The 19686-nt window shown below is 36.5% G+C and overlaps 1 protein-coding gene across 1 annotated transcript in view; it reads right to left on the reverse strand.

Annotated features, from left to right (window-relative positions):
- Positions 1 to 19686, reverse strand: part of DCC (DCC netrin 1 receptor) — a 521919-nt gene that overhangs the window by 337141 nt on the left and 165092 nt on the right. Inside the window, exons 5-7 of the mRNA XM_027769938.1 lie at positions 14834 to 14982; positions 13106 to 13244; positions 5015 to 5064 (exon numbers count right to left, since the gene is read on the reverse strand). Of these exons, the coding sequence (XP_027625739.1) occupies positions 5015 to 5064; positions 13106 to 13244; positions 14834 to 14982 (338 nt within the window). The remainder of the gene's footprint in view (positions 1 to 5014; positions 5065 to 13105; positions 13245 to 14833; positions 14983 to 19686) is intronic.

Genomic DNA, 19686 nt, shown 5'->3' on the forward strand with positions numbered 1-19686 from the left:
TCCCTATATAGTTATCTAAAAAAAGTTGTAACATCTGGGGCCAATATATTTTTCAGAGTTAGAAATTGCTGTTTTAATTCTCTCTTTGAGTAGTTTCTGTATAAAGGGAATCGTATGACTGCTGAACTCATTTTCAAGCTATTTAGGCATACCAGGATATACTGAAACATGGTTGGATGAAGCAAACTGCAGGCGGATACCAGTTACTTTTTCGATTGAAGCGCTGAAGCCAATACATACACTATCAAATTCTAAGGGACTATCTGAGGACCAGCTTCTAGGAATGCAACAACAAAAAAAGCATTCAAAAAGATAGATCTGGTGTTAAAGGTAAGGATTCCAACAATAGGTAGGTATGAGGTGATTGATGAGAAGTATTCACCATCTGCATTGCTCAGATGTTCCAGATTTAAATTCCTAAACATACACAATGACAGATGCCCTAATATTCTGTTTTTTTAGGGAGAAGAAGAGTAAAGAGGGGGAATTAATATTTCAGTCCTTGCAATCACGCCAGAGTACTCGGTTGATAAATATCTAGACTTGTCAGTTCAATCCAATGCACTCTGATCAATTGTCCTGCTCTGTTTTCTCTAATTCCATAAAGATAAAATTATTAAGAAACAGTATAATAAGAATATAGATATAGATGATTTGAGCTACAAGAGATTTTAGAAATTCTTTAGCACTCTCATTTTATCAATGAGGAAATAACACCCGCTTCGAAGCATCATCGTAGGTTAGATGTGATCAGATGAAAAGAGGATGTCTCTCACATGCTTTCCTACCAGACTATGAGCTTCATGAAGGTATGGTCTGGATCACATCCTAGTATTATCTCTCATGTACTGGGGGGACCAAGTAATCGTTGAACGAATACATGGAACTGATGCACAGTGCCTTTCTAAGGTCTCACAGAACAGAGAAAAGAATTCAAGCTTCTTGAATATTAGCACACTGTAATCCCAGAACTTTTGAAAAGTAGTTGGGTAAAAACATAAGTGCTTTACATTCTATAAGCTTATATTTTATATTCTGGCAAGAAAAGTAAGTTATAATATTTAGTCTTTTAAAAAAATAATGGGATTTCCAAGGATGTTCTTTAAAAAATATTTTAAAAGATTTCCTAATAAAACAGTCACATTTGAAAATCCATACTAGGGAATCAGCAGTTAGCGTAATGGCTATGTCGCTGGACTCCCACGTAGTCGACCGCGGTTCACGTTCTGGACCTGGTGGCTTAGAACTCATGCCGGGTGTGTGTGCGTGCGTGCCCAAGATCCCGAGAGCAGAATGGAGGAGAAGGGATTGCGGCGTGACCATTCCCCCTGGGGGGTGATTTTTCGCTTTCTGTCTCTATGTCTCTGTCTGTCTGGCGAGTGCACGTGCCCTATAGCAAAAACCTCTCAAAAAAAAAAATACTAGGCTGGTATGAAGTGTATTCATGTTGGGGAAATTCACTTGACAAGCTGTAGTGATGTATAGTGATTGAATATATATAAAATAAATTAAAATCAATAAAATTTTTCAAAAGGGAGGATAAAAAGAAAGTCCATACTACAGATTTTTTCCCCCAAATTTTATTTCTCTAAAGTAGTTTTAGAGGAGAAATAATCATTTCATAGAGACCCATTATTGCCTCAAATCTAGTAATATAGTATGTACTGGTCAAATCACTACATCAAAGCAAAATCTGTGGTCACAGCCTACAGAAAGGGAATGTAGTTTGTTTTGTGATTCTAGCCTTGTAAAGGTGGCCCACTGTACTAAATTTTCAAGAACAATGCATCGTTTGATTTTATTGGGTCGCTGGAAAAGCCATGATGCATTTTTGCATAGAAAGACATAGGAAAATACACCCTGGCTTTTCTGATGACCCAATAATAGCTAAATTTATAAGTAATTCTTTGAGTACTCCACAATATAATATCTGGGTTTAATTGGCTTATAGGTGGTCATAATCTTGAGTATCTATAAATTTCTACTTTTATACTTTATAATGACCTCTCAGTTCTATGTACAAAAACCTTAGTCATCTTACTAAAAAAAAAAAAAAAAAATACTTGCAATATTAACTTCCTCCACGGACTGTCAATAAAAGTCAATTGTCTTCTTTTTTTATTTTGGAGAGGTTTTTGCTATAGGGCACGTGCACTTGCCAGACAGAGAGAGACAGAGAGATGGAAAGTGAGAAATCACCCCCCAGGGAGGATGGCCATGCCGCAATCCCTTCTCCTCCATTCTCCTCTTGGGATCTTGGGCATGTACGTATCCGCGCCCAGCATGAGTTTAAGCCACTGGTCCAGGATGCGAACCGTGGTCGGCTACATGGGAGTCCAGCAACATTGCCATTAAGCCACTGCTGGTCCCAAAAGTCAATTGTCTATTATATGAAAATAAGACAGAATACATTTTCAAAATATAATTATGTTCCTTTTGTATTAAAGAAAAATCTTAGTAAAATAACATAAAAATTATAATTGTTAGTCTAAAAAAATCCATAATACTTATTTGACTACAGTGTTTCTTTTTAAATATAGTTTACTCTTAAAATGGTAATATTCAGAGATAATTACTGGAGTAATTCAGAAATTTTCCTTTATTTCAAACAAAGGAAAGATATCAAAACAATATTATTTTTTCCTTTATCTTAATCTACATATTAACGATGAAAAAAAACAGTGTTTTGATCACTTAGTTTCTTTCTTCTTGATAACAACCCAAGAAAAATAATGTATAATTTATAATTCTTTCAAATTTAGGAAATAAGATAACAGAAGTGGGGAGAAGGGGAGATAGAATAAGAGTTTTCAGTGCCTGGACCTTCTGTATTCATTCTGTGAAGCTAATGAACAAGGTAAATTTTTCACAGTGCAGTGTTCCAGAGATCACTTACAAGAAGCTAGAAGCAGGAGTGTTTGCATTTGTTTGTTGCAAGCGCTGTACATTGTGAAAGAGCACAGGCTGTGGTATTTGTACACATCTACATCAATCAGTTGAAAAAGTCAATTTTGCAATCCAGGAATTCCTTCTTTAGAAAGATAGCAAATCCATATTCAAATACAGTCAGATCCAGGGTCATTCAATAACGCCTTATTCACATTCCAGAATATATTCATCCTTTACTACATGGGCATGCAAAACACAAATAGCGTATGTATCAATTTCTTTTTAGCTGTACTTACTTGTTTGTATTCTGGTAAAATACACCTAACAAGTGGTTATATAGAATATAGAATGGTTACCGTAATATTTTTGACCTGGATGAAAGATGTGAAGTGAGAAGTCTAACAATAATGAATACTCTTAAATAAGAGAAAGTACAGTACAGTATGTTTTTCAAATTTCATTCATTAACAACATACAATTATTCTAAAGATCTACTTGACTTGAGACCAGCAGTTGGCATTATGCCTATGTCACTGGATTCCCATGTAGCCCATCGCAGTTTGAGTCCCAGACCTGGTGGCTTAAATTCACACTGGGCACATGTGTGTGTGTGCCCAAGATCCCGAGAATCGAGGAGAAGGGATTGTGGTGTGGCCATCTCCCCTGGGGGGTGATTTCTCTCTTTCTCTCTGTCTTTCTGGCAAGCGAACACGCCCTATAGGAAAAACTTCTCAAAAAAAAAAAAAAAAAAGAGTCTACTTGACTTTATCTTGGCAATCTCTTTATTTGGTAGGTGCGTTTGTAAAACATTAAAACGTTTAGTGTTGTTACAAATAAAAATATCTTTCTTAGGGTTATGTTAACATCTAGTTATTTTCCTATAGCTCATTTTTCTCCCTAAATTTAGATTTTTTTCTTTATTCTTATTTCTTGTTTAACCAGTGCTTATCTAATATAGCACCTAAATATATAAGATGATGATAATTTTAGAGACATTTCACAAGGTCCAATAGATAAGTCTATATGACAAGCTCAAATCTGATCGAAGTAATAAAACATGGTTTTATTTTAGGTTTTTGCAAAATATGGCAAGGAATGTACTTGGAATGAAGTAATCTACTGATACTAAATTATATCCATTACTTATGTTCTATTTCTAGCTTCTTGTCAATAGGCTATGAAGGAAGGCATTAACACTCACACTATTAGAATATAGAAACAGGTTTGGTGAGATTGCCGGTTTATAATAATTATTGAAAGAAAAAGGAGAATTAAAACTCTGATCATGGCTACTTCTAGGATTCACATAATTCCTGTGCTGTCACCCAGGGTTTGGAAACCATTTAGGTCACTCGGGAACTAAGTAAGCTGAGGCTCAGGAAGAGTAAAGTGCTCTCCCAGAGAGCACACAACAGCAATAACAGGGTCAAGCCAGGTCCTCCCTTGTTTGTACCACTTTACCAGACGACTTTGGCTTACTTTCATCCCCTAGACACATCTACAGTAATGACAGGTTTCTAGAAAACTGACTTTGGCATCATACTTATCTTCAGCACTACTTAGCCTAGCTTAAGTTCTTATAAATAAGTCATAGCAACTTTCCAGGCCAGAAGAAATTAATTGCTGGGCAACACTGCTTCATACATATAACTTTATTACACTTCAAGAATGGCCTTCAACTAGAAGTCATGTCCTAAACTGGTTCAGACAAAAGAGACCTCTTGGCTACCTGGTGGGGTAAGCCTTAACCAGCTTAACAATCACAAAATCAGGCACACTGGAACTGACCAGATCCCTCATTTAACTTATTCCTTGTACATTCCATGCATAATTCCTTGCCGTGTTTTGCAAAAACCTACGGTGAAGCTATATTTTGTGACTTTGATCAGATTTGCCTCTGTCAAATGAATTTATCATTCGGAGCTAGAGAAATACCTTTAAAATTGTTATAATTTTATACTTTTAAGTCTGGTGGAAAAAGACGTGGGATCAATGTCACTCATTTGCTATTCTAGAACATTTTGTGACATGGAAGCTACCGTCCTACACTGAAGATGGTGGCTAGATGAGTGGAGATTGCATGAGAATAACAGATAATGAAGTAGCAAACGTTAGGTTAACTTACCCTTGAATTAACCACTTCCAAGGAGACGTTCTGAGGGGGAGCACTTGGCACTGTAAGAAATAAGACAGGATATAATGGTTATTGCCAAAGTCCTGAAAGAGAAGCTCTGACCTTTCTTTGAAAAGAGAAAGTGTGTCTTTTTCACAGTTCATAATAATATTGGGTCGTCAGAAAAGTCATGACACATATTTGCACAGAAAAATACATCATGACTTTCCCAATGACCCGATAATTAGGTAGTTTAACCCAAGTGGCAGTTCAAAATTTTCCTGGAGAAATAAAAAATAACTGCATTTGTTTATTTTTTCCCACTGGGTGGGCCAGTTAGTTCCATCTAGGGAGGTCCCAAAACTATTAGGCAAGAGAGTACCTGCCGTGATACCAAATACTGACATTTAATTATTGCTTTCTTGTGATAACCTTCCCAGGAAAACCAATACAAACACAGAGGAGATTTCCTAGAGTGGTTTTAAAGGCTTAAGATATTGTGCATTTCAGGATCTGTATGGTTTTATGATGAACTATGTTCTAATGGTCACCTGGGTTGCTTAATCCCTTTAATATAATCTTTATTATCTCCTAGAAAGTGAAAAGAAGAAATACTTCCCTTTTTTCAGCTCTGTATAATTAAACATGTGTGTCATAGATGCAAGCAGATTACCAAATAGTATTTTGCGAGTCAATTCTATTAACAAACGAGCAGTTAATTTTCCTTCATAGATTTTCTAGGCACTTCATTTCTCTTGCCTGCATTTTAATTTTCCCACTATGTTGTGATAGAAGGAAGAACATATACAGCTCTCTTTTTACTATTTGTAATGAATATTTACTATACCAAACAAATGACATATTCTATCGTGTGAGTAATTCAAAGACAACCATTCACTCAATGACTGTTATGTATTAGAAGTATTCTAGATGTCTGGGATGAAACATGAATGAAAGAAAGCTTCCTAATCCACAATAGGAATAGAAACAACATTCAATAAATTATTTAAGATATTTATTTACTGAGAAAGAAAGAGACTCACGATAGAGTCCTGTCACGGCACCATACCACGATCCACCCCCAGCCTTCGAGGCAGCCAGGAGGTGTGTGCACCAGCTTGTTTCAGATCCACCCAGGATCCAAATTCCACAGTTCCACATGGCTCCAGCTTTGCAGAGCAGGAGGCTACTGCAGCTGGACTTCAATAAATTCTTAACATATTAATCTATAAAATGAGTAGTCATTGTTCTTTTTTGTGGCAAATAGGTGAATTTGATAGAAAAGAAATAAATACTCTCAGGCATTTTCACAAATGCAAGGGCCACATTTTGTCATATTTTCCCTTCTTCTAATTTAATTTTAACAATATTGATTTTTCCTATAGGATACTTATCTGTTACCCTGAAATTATTTATGCCCTACTCTGATATTACCTTTTGACAGGAATCACCAGGAGAGTATTATATATGTTTGATTAATTTTTATGTCATTCAAACTGATATTCAATAAATATTTACTGAATCAGTGATTGAATGAAAGAGTGGATATTTACTTAACTGTTAGCTCCAGGACTGTTCTGGACATTATTGGAATTGCAATAATTTACTCTGTTTTGATTCTGAACTTCTTGTGTTAGTGCTTGATAAAGGCAGATAATGTAACTTGTAATAAAATGCTCCCTGGAGGCTTAGTTTTATAATGAATTAAGTCAGGACACATTCTTTCAAAAACTTTTTTTTTTAATTTAGGAAGTACTTTAGTATTTAATTTTTAAGTTTCCATTGTTTTTCTTCCTCATTAAATACAGAATGAAACTACCATAGAGACAAGAATTTTTTGTTCATTTTCATGCTGCATCACCAATATCAAGAAAAGTATCAGTGATCTGGTACAGGCTACACAAATAATTGTTTTATTAATAAATCAATTAATGGGTTATAAGATAATTAAAACTCACATTCAGGGTTTCGGTCATGAGTTCCATTTTGCACTTTCAATATTTAAATTGAGGCATAAAATTGTTATTTATTTTTATTATAAATATGCTTATTGATATATATATGTTTTACTGAGAAGCTTGTGATATATATTGAGGTATAACATGCCGCATATCATGTAAATTCACAAACTTCTGATAACTATTATCTTTTAAAAGCAAAGTTTGGAAATAATGTCTTAAGTGATAAAAAATTACTTTTTAAACAGGTAAAAGTATATTTAACACATTTAATATGATACTGTAAAACATATAAAAACATATCGAACTTATATTTAATATGATACTGTAATAGCTATATGTCATGTGTTACTTACCATATTATACCCACTTTTTAACCAATTCAATAATATCAAGACTTAATTTCTATAACACTAATTGAATTTATGATAGGTGACTGAATTTTGGAGGGAGAAATTAACTTAGATTTATCATGTGTTTTGTTCTAGATATTGTACTAGCTGATACATAACCCTTACATGTCAGTTTAGTTTAATATTATAAATGGTATTTAACCCCTCATTTATAGACAGCCAAGAATACTTCATGAGAAAGAATAATTATTAGTTCTTTGTCCCGACCCGGGGGGGACAGCCGAACAGGTTTCCTGAGTGAAGGAGTGAGAGTCGGGACAAGCGGCGTAGTGTTACAGCACGGAGACGACAGTGTCGTCCGTTTATTGTGGGCAGCACGGTACAGCACAGAGACAACGCAGTGTCGCGTCGTCTACTGTGAGCAGCACGGAGACAACGCGGTGTCACAGCTCTTCAGGGTCGTCCGGAGACGATGTAGTGTTACAACTCTTCAGGGTCTCCCAAGTCGTCTGGAGACGACGATGCAGTGTCAGCTCTTCAGGATCTTCAGGGTCATCAGGAGACTGCGCGGTGTTTCAGCTCTTCAGGCTCTTCAGTTGTCGTCTTCCTGGTCGTCGTCGTCGTCTTCTGGCTACTGTGGGCCAGGCATCGTGGTTATATACACTCTGGTGAGTTGTAAATGGTGGGCCGTGATTGGTTGTAAACGGTGGACCGTGACTGGTTGTAAACGGTGGGTCCTGATTGGTTGTTAAGGGTGGGTTATGATTGGTTGCTTTTGGACCAATCATGAGGTGCCGGATATGCAAATTTGAGGGATTCTAGTGGCCAATCAGAGCAAGGTTTCAAAGGTCAGGTTTTTGGAAGGGAACCAATCATGGTAATTGTTTGCTCTCTGAGAAACTTCGGCAGACTCGCTGGTGTGCAGCTTCCCACAGTTCTTTTTGTACTGATCACAATTTTAGAAACATTAGAATTTTCTGTTTAGAAATTCAAAGCCAATAAATAAAATCATAAAGATCCTTACAATAATGTTGTTGACATATTTTGTGTATTTTTTTATTTTTCTAGATTATAAATTCCTCTTATTTTCCATGGACAGCGCATTGGCTATTCTTGTCATGTTAGAGAGAGAAGTAGAGCATTTTATTCTCTAGTGTTTTTAGTTGTTAATTCCTACTCCCTCTTTTTCAATATCAATTCCATATTATTTAAAGATAAATAGATAACAATAGATGGGATTAGATGCCTGATGGAAGTGAGAGAAATACGTCTACCAGGACTTTTCTTTATTTATCTTCCTATAATAGCTCATTGTTTGTTTTTTTTTGTTTTGTTTTTTGCTCATTGTTTTGTTTTGTTTTAAATCTTTTTTTTTTTTAATTGACAGAGGGCACATACACTTACCAAAGAAAGACAGACAAGAAAGAGAGAGAGAGAGAAAAAGCTATTCTTAATTTGGTATGGCTATGCCTCAATCCTTTCTCCTCCATTTCTATCCCCTGTTGGGAATATGGAGACTCATACTCACTTACATGGAGTGTTTTAACCTATCTTTAACCTATCAACGCTGGGTTCAAACCGTGGCTGGCCATGTGGGATCTGGCTCCCTTAACCACTAGGTTATGAAGCTGTCTTACATTTCTCTTTGTTTTATGAGGTAGAGGAAGAAGGACATTTTTCTCCTCAAAATGTCAAGTAACTTGTCATTTATAGTAGGTCCATGAAAGTCAATCAGAGGTAGGTCTTGAAATCCCCTCTGTTTGTGACCCACGCTGGTTTGAAATATAAGGTGATGAGGCACTCTTGTAGGGTAGATAGCTTCCACCTTTGTGAGTTCCTCCCCTTAGGAAATATGTGATATCATATCCACATAATTTATGAGTCAAAATAATTCATATTTCATAATGAGTTTTTTAATTTTTAATTTTTTAAATTTAGTTTATATTTTTAGAGAGATTTTTACTATAGGATACATGCCGGAGAGACAGAGAGATGAACAGACAGAAAGTGAGAATCGCCCTCCTGGGGGAATGACCATGCTGCAATCCCTTCTCCATTCTCCTCTTGGGACTTTGGGCATGCACGCACATGCTCCCAGAATGAGTTTTAAGCTGCTGGGTAGGGACTGGCACCATGACTATCCACGTGGGAATCCAGCAACATAACTATTATGCTATCTACTGGTCCCAGAGCTTTTTTTTTTTTCAAGGAACTAATGTAAGATATTTATTACAGAATAAGAGAAAGTTACATTTCTCTATTGAATCCTGCCCCTTCGCTCACTAGCTTATGTGAAGCAGCTCTGTTGTTCTCTAGCTTTTGTGATCCCTTAGTTTCGTCATCTGTAAAGTAAGGAAAATTATAGCACTGAGAGGATAAAAGGTTAGTGCAAAGTCTTTGATCAGGGCTTTGCATTCGTAAATACTGAACAAATACTAGCAATAACAGCAGTAAACACATTTTTACAGTTTTATTGCCTATGAAATTGGGTCCTTCTGCTTTTGGACATGGAAAAAGCTAGCTAGCATGGACACTCACAATTATTAGTTAATTCATAAAAGCTGTTAATGATCTACCCATGACAACTACTTCAAGAGACAATACTTTGAACAAACTGGAAAAACTAGTTATATGATATGATGTGCTATAATTTCAATGATTTGACAACGTGGTCTATTATGAAATTTGCTATATAAGGTAGAGAAAATTAAATAAAAAATGATGTATCTACCCAGCAAAAATAAATAAATGAAGTAGAACTAATTAGAGATGACAGTTCATCTGGATAAAAACTATTATAAATGTCTTAGCAGAATAGATAAACAACTAGAATAATTAACTCAAGAAAATTATTTACATTTACTTTTTGTCTTTTAAAAAATTTTTCCTCTGCCCCAATATAAATTTTTATGATAAGGATTCCTCTAACAAGATAAGAAATATATTCTCTAAAACACAGATGCATTTAGACGCAGTCATATATTAAATTAGTCCCACAAATGGAAAGCCCTAAAGATAAGTCTTTATAGACACACATTTGTACAGTTTTGGCTGAACTGTCTAATTAATTCAATAGATATTTACTGGGTTAGGAGGAATATAGAGTTGAATATATCGTCTTTCCTCAGATTTAGGAGCATATAATATAATGATTAAAAGATATGCACATTGGCATGAATAACATTCATTTTGAATATTTAAATGGATGTCCTATGCTGTTTTTGCATGGATTAGCCCATTTAATTTTCACAACATCCACTTGTTACAATATCCAAAAAAAATCAAAGGAGAAGAGCACTCCATTACAAAAGACTGGGAAGAAGGTGATTATTAAACAGGAATAAATACATCTAAATGTGATGGGTGGCCTCAATGTGAATGACTTTAGTAGAGAGGTGCAGGCATTGGATTGAAGTAAACAGAAATGGGCGAGGTAATAGGGGAATGGAGTAATGGAAGCCAAGGGTGCAAGCGCCCACTCCGAGGATACTGTAAAGTCCCTGCTTTCTCCCACCATTTCACCTGACAGAGGGAAGTTGGTGTCCCTTTGGACAGTGCTGTTTAGTGGGACTAGGGTCATAAAATCCTTTTCTTTTCTTTTCTTTTCTCCCCAGGGACATTTTCTAAGCATTGCAATGGTTACAAAAGGTAATTCTTGGCTAATGAGTAATAATCTATCTTTCTCACTTATGACATTTAAAATCAAAGTGAAGAATAAGGCTGTAGTATTACAGTTCAGAGTGTGAATGAAATCTACATAAATTATGTAAAACATTCATTTTCATTTGTTTTTCTTTTATTTTTATAATTATAACTTGTGAAGTAATTTATTCTGCCAATAAATATTCTGTTCTGTCTTCAATAACAGAATCGGATGGATGGGCATGAGAATTACATTAAAAATGATACTGAAGTGGCGTTACATATAAAACACATTTTTAAGTCAAAATTGCAAATGAGCATTACTCCTGTGTTCCCTTAGCCCTGTTGTTAATAACATGCATGTCTTTCCTCGTTCCATCGACATAGTGTAAAATATCCACCCAAATACTTTCCCAGATAAAAGAATGATTGGTCAAGGGATAATACGCTAAAATCATTTTTCTTAATTCAAAAGACCCCAAAATTTATAGAATTAAACACAATGACTTGGAAACCATTGCTGAAAACAGCCAGCAGATTGTCTTTTTTTTTGGAGAGGTTTTTGCTGTAGGGCACATGCACTTGCCAGAAAGAGACATAGAGACAAAAAGCGAGAAATCACCCCCAAGGGAGGATGGCCACGTCGCAATACCTTCCCCTCCATTCTTCTTTCAGTATCTTGGGCATACATGCACTCGTGCCTGGCGTTGAGTTTAAGCCACCGGGTCCAGGACTGGAATTGCGATCAACTACATGGGAGTCCAGCGACATAGCCATTACGCCAACTGCTGGTCCCGCAGATTGTCTTTTTAATATTCAATGGAATCATCTCTATATTTCCCCCCTTACCTAAATCATCACTGGCCCACAACACATACTATACTATACTTTATTTTCACTTTTTATTAAATTTCCCAATCTTGCACTATCATTCTTTTCTTAGATCTCTAGCTTCCCTCGCCTCTGTTTTTCAAATTCATTTTTATTACTATTTCTTCTTTTTATGGCGTTTTAAAAATGTGTCTTGTTTTTCATTTGTTAGGCAAGCAAGGTAAAACTAAAAGTATAGATTTCATTTTCATTTTTTTATCATGTATACTTTAATCCCTTTTTTGGGGAGAGGTTTTTGCTATACGGTGTGTGCGCTCGCCAGAAAGATAGAGAGAGATAGAGGGACAGAAAGTGAGAAATCCCCTCTAGGGGGGATGGCCATGCCACAATCCTTTCTCCTCCATTCTCCTCTCGGGATCCTGGGCTCACATGCACACGTGCCTGGCATGAGTTTAAGCCACTGGGTCTCGAACTGCAGCTGGCCACATGAGGGTTCAGCAACATAGCCATTATGCTAACTGCTGGTCCCCATGTATACTTTAATCCTAATGAACATACATAATTAAACCAATTTGTGAAGTAACCTGCTTACACAACAACACATGTTCATTTTTTAAGACTCAATGCTGGATTATTAGGCCTAAATGCTTATTGTAATTTTTTTTTTTTTTGTATAGAGCATATATGCTTGCCAGAGTGAGACAGAGAGATAGAGAAAGTGAGAAATCATCCCCTCAGGGGAGATAGCCATGCTGCAATTCCTTCTCCTCTGGGGATTTTGAGCATAGTTTTTCAAGCTGCTGGGTCCAGTACTCAAATAGTTCAGTAGGCCATGTGTTATCCTGTACCTTAACACTATGTCATCTCCTGGCTCCAATACATTTTCGAATTAAGGGGTATGTATATGTCATTTACACATTTAATCCGTAGTGTCCTTTCAGAAAAAAATAAATCAAAGAAGCATGCCAATCAAAAATATTCCATACACATATACAAATGTGTTTGTTTTAGGGCAGTTACAGAAATACATACACACACACACACACAAACACACACAAATAATTTTAGCTCTTAGTAAACAGTCACACTTTGAGGATGACATATTACAGGATCCTAGTCCAGAACATATACCCTGATACAAACTTTAAATTTGATGAGAACAGATAGTTTGGGCAAATTGGCCACATTTCAAATTTATGTTAATGTATTCCATAAAATTTTAGTCAGCAAACCTTGAAAATTGAACCTATGGCATACCTGCAATAGTATTTCATTTTTACAACAAATATGTGAATGAAGTTTCACTATTTATAACTTACCATCAGAAAGCGTAACAACTGTTATATCATCCGTAGATACTCCTGGTCCATAGCGATTATAAGCTAGGAATCGAAGAGTATATTCGGTGAATTTTTTCAGGCCTTCCAGTTTATAAGATAGTCCATCAACCTCTATATTCTGGAGACATAAAATGCCAAAACTGTTATTAAGGAAATGCATTAAAGCAGAAATGGCAGCCATTCTGTATAATCAGTGGATTGAATATTATACTCTTATGACACAGCTACATTTGAGCCTTAAAATGAGTTGTTATAAAACCTAACTTGTGACATAGACTCCCCCACTAAAGCCCAAACTACCCTGTAGACTCCTTGTTAAAACAGCACCATGCTATTTTTACAGTCATTAAGTTCCAATTTGTTTAACACCAGGTAATATATTAAATGGTATGGGTTACGCCACCCACACCAAAACCCTCACAGGCAGCTTGTAAATCTATGGCAGAGATCTGCTCCTGTACCCCACATGGAATAACTCTCTGAGAAACCACAGATTTTTGTCCTTGGCTTGTTGTTAACATGCCCACATTTCTGGGAATTATCAGATAATTTGCCACAACCCTTCATCTCCCCAAATGTGAGACAGGCTGAAGCTGTTCTCAGCACATCACAGCTGCAGAGGTACGGGTGGTGAAAGTAACTAAGAACCTCAAAGTCAGTTCCCCTAGAAGACCCAACGTTTAGCTCTACATGACAACCCTGTACGCACGTCTATCATGAGAGACGTTATTCTTGTTACTTAAATGGGCCGGTGAAATGTATGACTGAATAACTAAAATATAAAGGAATCTGGATATACTAAAAAGTTAGAAAATAAGTGCTAATAAATAACGCGGGAAAAGCGAGCTATAATAAAAAGAAAGATGTGATTACATAGGAGGGGATCTTGTAATGCTTATCTTACAAAATAACTTAGGACCAGACCTGAACTATTTCTGAAGAGAACTGTGGAAAGTCATTTTTACAATGAAAATCCTAATTGTGCATTTTATAAGGAAGCAAGATGGCCACTCTATGATTGGCAACTTTCGCAACACATATGCAAGGCTCTCTTGTCTTCAGGCCACGTCCCTATTTAACTAAACACTCGTCTAGTTATTGCTGAGTTTTGTGTGTCTCCCTAAAGATGTATTTACTCCAATTTGTGGGTTTTTTTAAACAATAATTTGCCTCTTTTTAAGTGTCTATGCTAACTGCCAATTAGATACAAAATGTGAGGAGAAAAGAGGAGTAGGCATCTAAAAATAAGTTTCTACTAAAACCAATAAAAAACTAAGTCACAACCCAAATGGTGTGTAGAAAACAGATGTCATATAGAATATTTTCTTATATATTTGAAGAAAACAACTTAGCTAATGCCACTGAGTATGAGGACAATCACCCTTAGAATAAAGAGTAAAAATGAAAATACCTTCTCGAAACAAATGGGTTAATCCAAATATGGTTACTCACACTGGCCCAGATCATTGCATAGTCAAACTGAAATTGACATTCTCTTTATTGATTTCACCTAATTGTTCATTTGCCCCTCACTAACAGAATTCACTGAAATTATTTAAAGTTTTCAGCAAGAGCTTTAAAACTACTTAGCAAACCAATGAATGTGCTGAGAACAGCATCATATCAAGAGCTTGTGGTCTCTTTCTATTTCTCTAGTCCTAGACCCGTCCAACAGATGGAAGCAGTGTGGCCCACTGCCTGACCTACCTGTTCTTTCCCTGTGGACACCTCAGTGCAGAACAATCTGTAACCTTGAACTGGACCATTTGCATAGGCAGGAGGTTCCCAGGTAATAAGGATTGAGGTAGGTGAGGTAGATACAGCTTGCAGGTTTTCTACTGGCCCTGGAACTTGCACTGCATACAAAAGAACATGACAGGATAAGAAGGTTCTCATTCTCAAAACAAACTTTACATTTTAACAGTCCAACAAAATTACTAACAGTATGTACTATTTTTAGAACCATACAGAATTAGAATATAAAATGTAGGGGCCAACAAGTGGAATGGTAGTTATGAATTCATACCTGGTGCAAGTGTATGTGTGCTCAAAATCCCAGGAGGAGAATGGAAGAAATGGGACTGTGGTATGGCCATCCCCCCAGGAGGTGATTTCTCACTTTTCTTCTCACTGTCTCTCTCCAGTAAAAGACAGGCACCATGACAAACCCTCCCCTTCCCCCCTCAAAAAAAAGAGTATACAATTTTTTAAGGTACATAAAATGTAACTTTAGAATGACATTATTTTAAAATTCAGAAATAAGCTTTTATTAAGTAAATTATATATTCTATTTTACAGTTGAAGAAACTGGTCATAGAGTATAAGAGACTAGGATAATGGTGGAAAAAAGTGGGAATCTGAACCTAAATTCTTAGTCTGGAAAATTTTCTACCATGCCAGTATGGCTTTGCTGTGTATTACTAATAACTGCAGAAGGAAAAGAGAAAATACAATTAGAGAATTTGTACACTGTGGTTCTACTCCTAATTTAACTAAGTATTTTAAAATCTTGCTTGATTCTAGTCCTTTAAGTGAATTTTAGGATTTCATTTGCAATGTCACATTCTAGTATCCCATTTTTCCCTCAACTATTACTTTATTTAATCAAAGATAACTTGCTTATTAATTAAATTATATGGCACAGATCTGCAATCACTTAACCAAAACTGTTTAGAACTTCATAAATTTCCATATTTAAGACAGGTAACATAGAGCACGTGCAGAGTTTCATTTGATATCCCTGGTGGTATTTACTGGAGCAACCCATGACCAAGAGCAATCTTACATATATTTGCAGCAAACTCTATGATATTTATATCAAACAAGATTGTTAATGACTACAAATAGCCCAGCATGAGGTCAGGTCAGATTTGGGTATGAAACAAAATTTTTTAAAAATTCAATATTCATTCTTGGCAAATTTCACATTTGTTCATAATTCTGTTTGTGTGCAGGAGGACCTGAATATAAATATGTAGCAGTTTATAAGTTGTAAATGCAATAGCCACATGAGTTGTCACCAAAAGAGTCTTACCATTGCAAACATAATTGTACCTTTATTTAAAAAAAAATATATCTATTTTTCTCAACCCTGGATACCACCATTATCTGGCATGACAGCTGACGGTGTGCTCTTCGATCAACATGGAACCTAGTGATGTGTCTCCAGGTCATTTTTCAGAATTAGTTCCATGGAACTCAGCCTCCTAAAGGCATCACTGCTCACACATTCATTTGTGAAAAACGTATTCATGCTGGGAACACATTTTATGTCACCTTCACATATTTACTACCAGTTCACAAATCTTGAAGATCCTTGGGCTTGAGAATTCTGTTCTTTTCACCTCAATAAATGATTGTTTTTCTTTTAAATATTTGTAAAAACTTATTCCGAAATAATGAGAATGAGACAAACGTTCAGAAATAGAATGGTACACAGAAAGATCATGTTCCTTTTATGGAAATTTACCCATTGTTAATGCTTTCATATATAGGAAGGGACTTGGAAAAGTTCATGGGAAAATGGAGTTAAAACATGAGTTTGTTTTGGCACAAAAAATTAAATTCATACATAGGTTTTTGTTTTGGTTTTTGGTTTTATTTTTTGGAGAGGTTTTTGCTATAGGGTGTGTTCCCTTGCCAGAAAGACAGAGACAGAGGGACAGAAAGTGAGAAATCACCCCCTCAGGGAGGATGGCCATGCCATAATCCCTTCTCCTCCACTCTCCTCTCGGGATCTTGGGCACACACGCACATGCATCCAGTGTGAGTTTAAGCCACTGGGTCCAGGACTCTAATCGTAGTTGACTACATGGGACTCTAGTGACATAGTCATTACACCAACTGCTGGTCCCCATATATAGGTTTTTCATACTACATTTTTAATGAATTATTTGAAGACCCCCCCTATTTGTACTTATCTATATAATCTAGCTACATACATACATACATACATGCATACATATACCCACATATGTATAAACATACACAGAGAGAATGTGGATTATGTATCAGGTTAATTTGCACACATCGTGGTCCTTTACCCCTAGATACTTTAGTGCATATTTCTAAGAATAAATATGTATATGAATAGCACAGTTATCAACTTCAGGGAACTGAAAATCAACACAGAACTTGCCTGTAATGTTCACCTGCATTCTAATTATATCAATGGCCCAATCATGTCATTTATGTAGCAATTTCCCCAGCAATTCAGGGTTTAATCTAGGGTCAAGTTTTATTGCCATGTGGCTTCAGGTTGTGGTAAGCTGAAACAGTAGTAAAGACATTCTTTATCTTTTCAGTCACTGATATTTATGAAAAATCCAGTCTTTTTTTTTAAAGAGGGATTTTTGCTATAGGGCATATGTGCTTGCCAGAGATACAGAGAGATGGGAAGCAAGAAATCAACCTCCGGGGGAATGGCCACAGCGTGATCCTTTCTCCTCCATTCTCCTCTGGGGTTTTGGGCATGCACACACACACGCCCATTGTGAGTTTTAAGCTGCCAGGTTCGAAACTTGAAGCATGGTCAAATACGTGGGAGTCCAGCACCATAGCCATTATGCCATCTGCTGGTCTCTCTAGAGCTTGTTTAAGTTACTGAGATGTTCCTCCTTTGGGGTGTCTTTTCTTTTTCTCCTTTATGCATTCCAGGCTGCAATGACAATAAGTGATGTCTGTTCTCAGGGCACCATGTCCAGAGGTACGCATGCTCTTTGTGTCCCTCCTTAGTGATCTTGCATGGAGTGGCTGGATAAGGTGGTGCCAGCCTTCACCACTGTGGGATTTGCTGCGCCCTCACCCCACCCCAGCCCTCTGCTGCAATGGCAGTTAATAAGCAGTCTGTGGGGAGATACAGATGTCCAGACCATGTAAATAGCATGCTCGTCATCAAAATTTCCCATAAATTTAGCCTCTCTAATGGTTCTTGATGAAATCCATTTTTAGAATGGTGGTTACAAAATGATGGCTGTTTTTCTATTCCAACATTTTCTCTGCATTTATCAGTTGGCACACAGCATTATACCATAATCAGTAGCCCATATTTCTCTGTGTTTATGTATCTATTATCTCAGCAGGCACATAGAGTCCTGCTTTTTTATGGTCTATAATTCATTATTGTCCTTAATTATTTTGATGTTCAAATTGTCCCAAATTTGACCAAGGGGCCCTTTTTAAGCTGGCCCTTCTGTCCTTGTGGCATGCTCCACCATTTATTGGAGTGCTTCCTTTCTTTCTGGAGTAAAATGTTCCAGGCTCATCTTGTTCCCGACCCAGCTTTAGATTCAGACATCCTCCAAGGTTTTTTGGGTCTTTTTAGCAGGGAATGGTATTAGAGAAAAAGATCTTTATGCTTAGTGTATTACTCCCCACTTGAGTATCTTTGCTTCTCAGTCCCTTCAGTGAACAGTGTAGGAAGCGTATATGCCTGTATGCATACATCATAAGTACATCTTATATGTACTTATGTTTACATGGAATTGTCAATAGTGATTATATCTATATAAATATATACATGTGTGTATATGTGTGTGTTTATAAATATGTGTGTGTATATAAATATGTGTGTGTGTGTGTGTGTATATATATATATATTTCTGTTTTTTCCCATGACTTCACAGCGTTGACTCCCATCCATCTATCTTGGCTTTAGTCTTTTCTTCCCCATTCCTCTTTGATGTTTACCTTCTCCCAGGGAGGACCCTTGCTCTCAAAGATTTGTATTTTGACAGACATTTCATGGGAGTTTCTCCACTACAGTACTCTTCCAGAAAGGGGTGATTTTTCTATGAAAATTATTCCCCATTACATAAAGGGAACTTAAGGAGAAATATTGAACAATGGAGATTCTTATTTTGTCACACACTTTATAGTAAGACAATGCAAATTGTATTATATACAATTGCTATACCTGTATGATATACTATTTGACTTAACAGATTGTTTTGTGGGGGAAAACAAAGCAATATAAAAACCTGTCCACTGATAATGTTCAACTGAATTTGCAATGTACAATATCTGAAAGAACAGCAATAAAAATATAAATAGGGACCAACAGATGGTGTAATGGTTATGTTGCTGGATTCCCACATGGCTAATCGTGGTTTGAGTCTCGCACTTGGAGGTTTGAAACTCATGCTGGACATATACGCATGAGTGCCCAAGATCCCCAGAGGAGAATGGAGGAGATGGGATTGCAATGTAGCCATCCCCCTCAGGGGGTGATTTCTCACTTTCTGACTCTCTCTTTCTCCAGCAAGTGCACACACCCAGTGGCAACAATCTCTTTAAAAATAAAAGTAACTTGTATGCTTTTATAATTCCCCAAGACAATGTACACATTTTAAAAGGGTACATTTCTAACTTCAAATCTATTATTTCTCTAAGGAAGGAAGACAGAGAAAGGTGCCAGAACTTTGAGACCAAGTGACTTACTTCAGACACATGCTGACTGTGAGGTACCCAGGAATTTGACATGTTTACCTGGGTGTGCACATGTGGCCCCATGATGTGTAAAGTACTAACTGCATGTATTCCTTTTTGCTCCCCCATGGCTA

This window comes from Tupaia chinensis, unplaced genomic scaffold (assembly GCF_000334495.1).
Source record: "Tupaia chinensis unplaced genomic scaffold, TupChi_1.0 Scaffold000098_2, whole genome shotgun sequence".
NCBI lineage: Eukaryota > Metazoa > Chordata > Mammalia > Scandentia > Tupaiidae > Tupaia > Tupaia belangeri.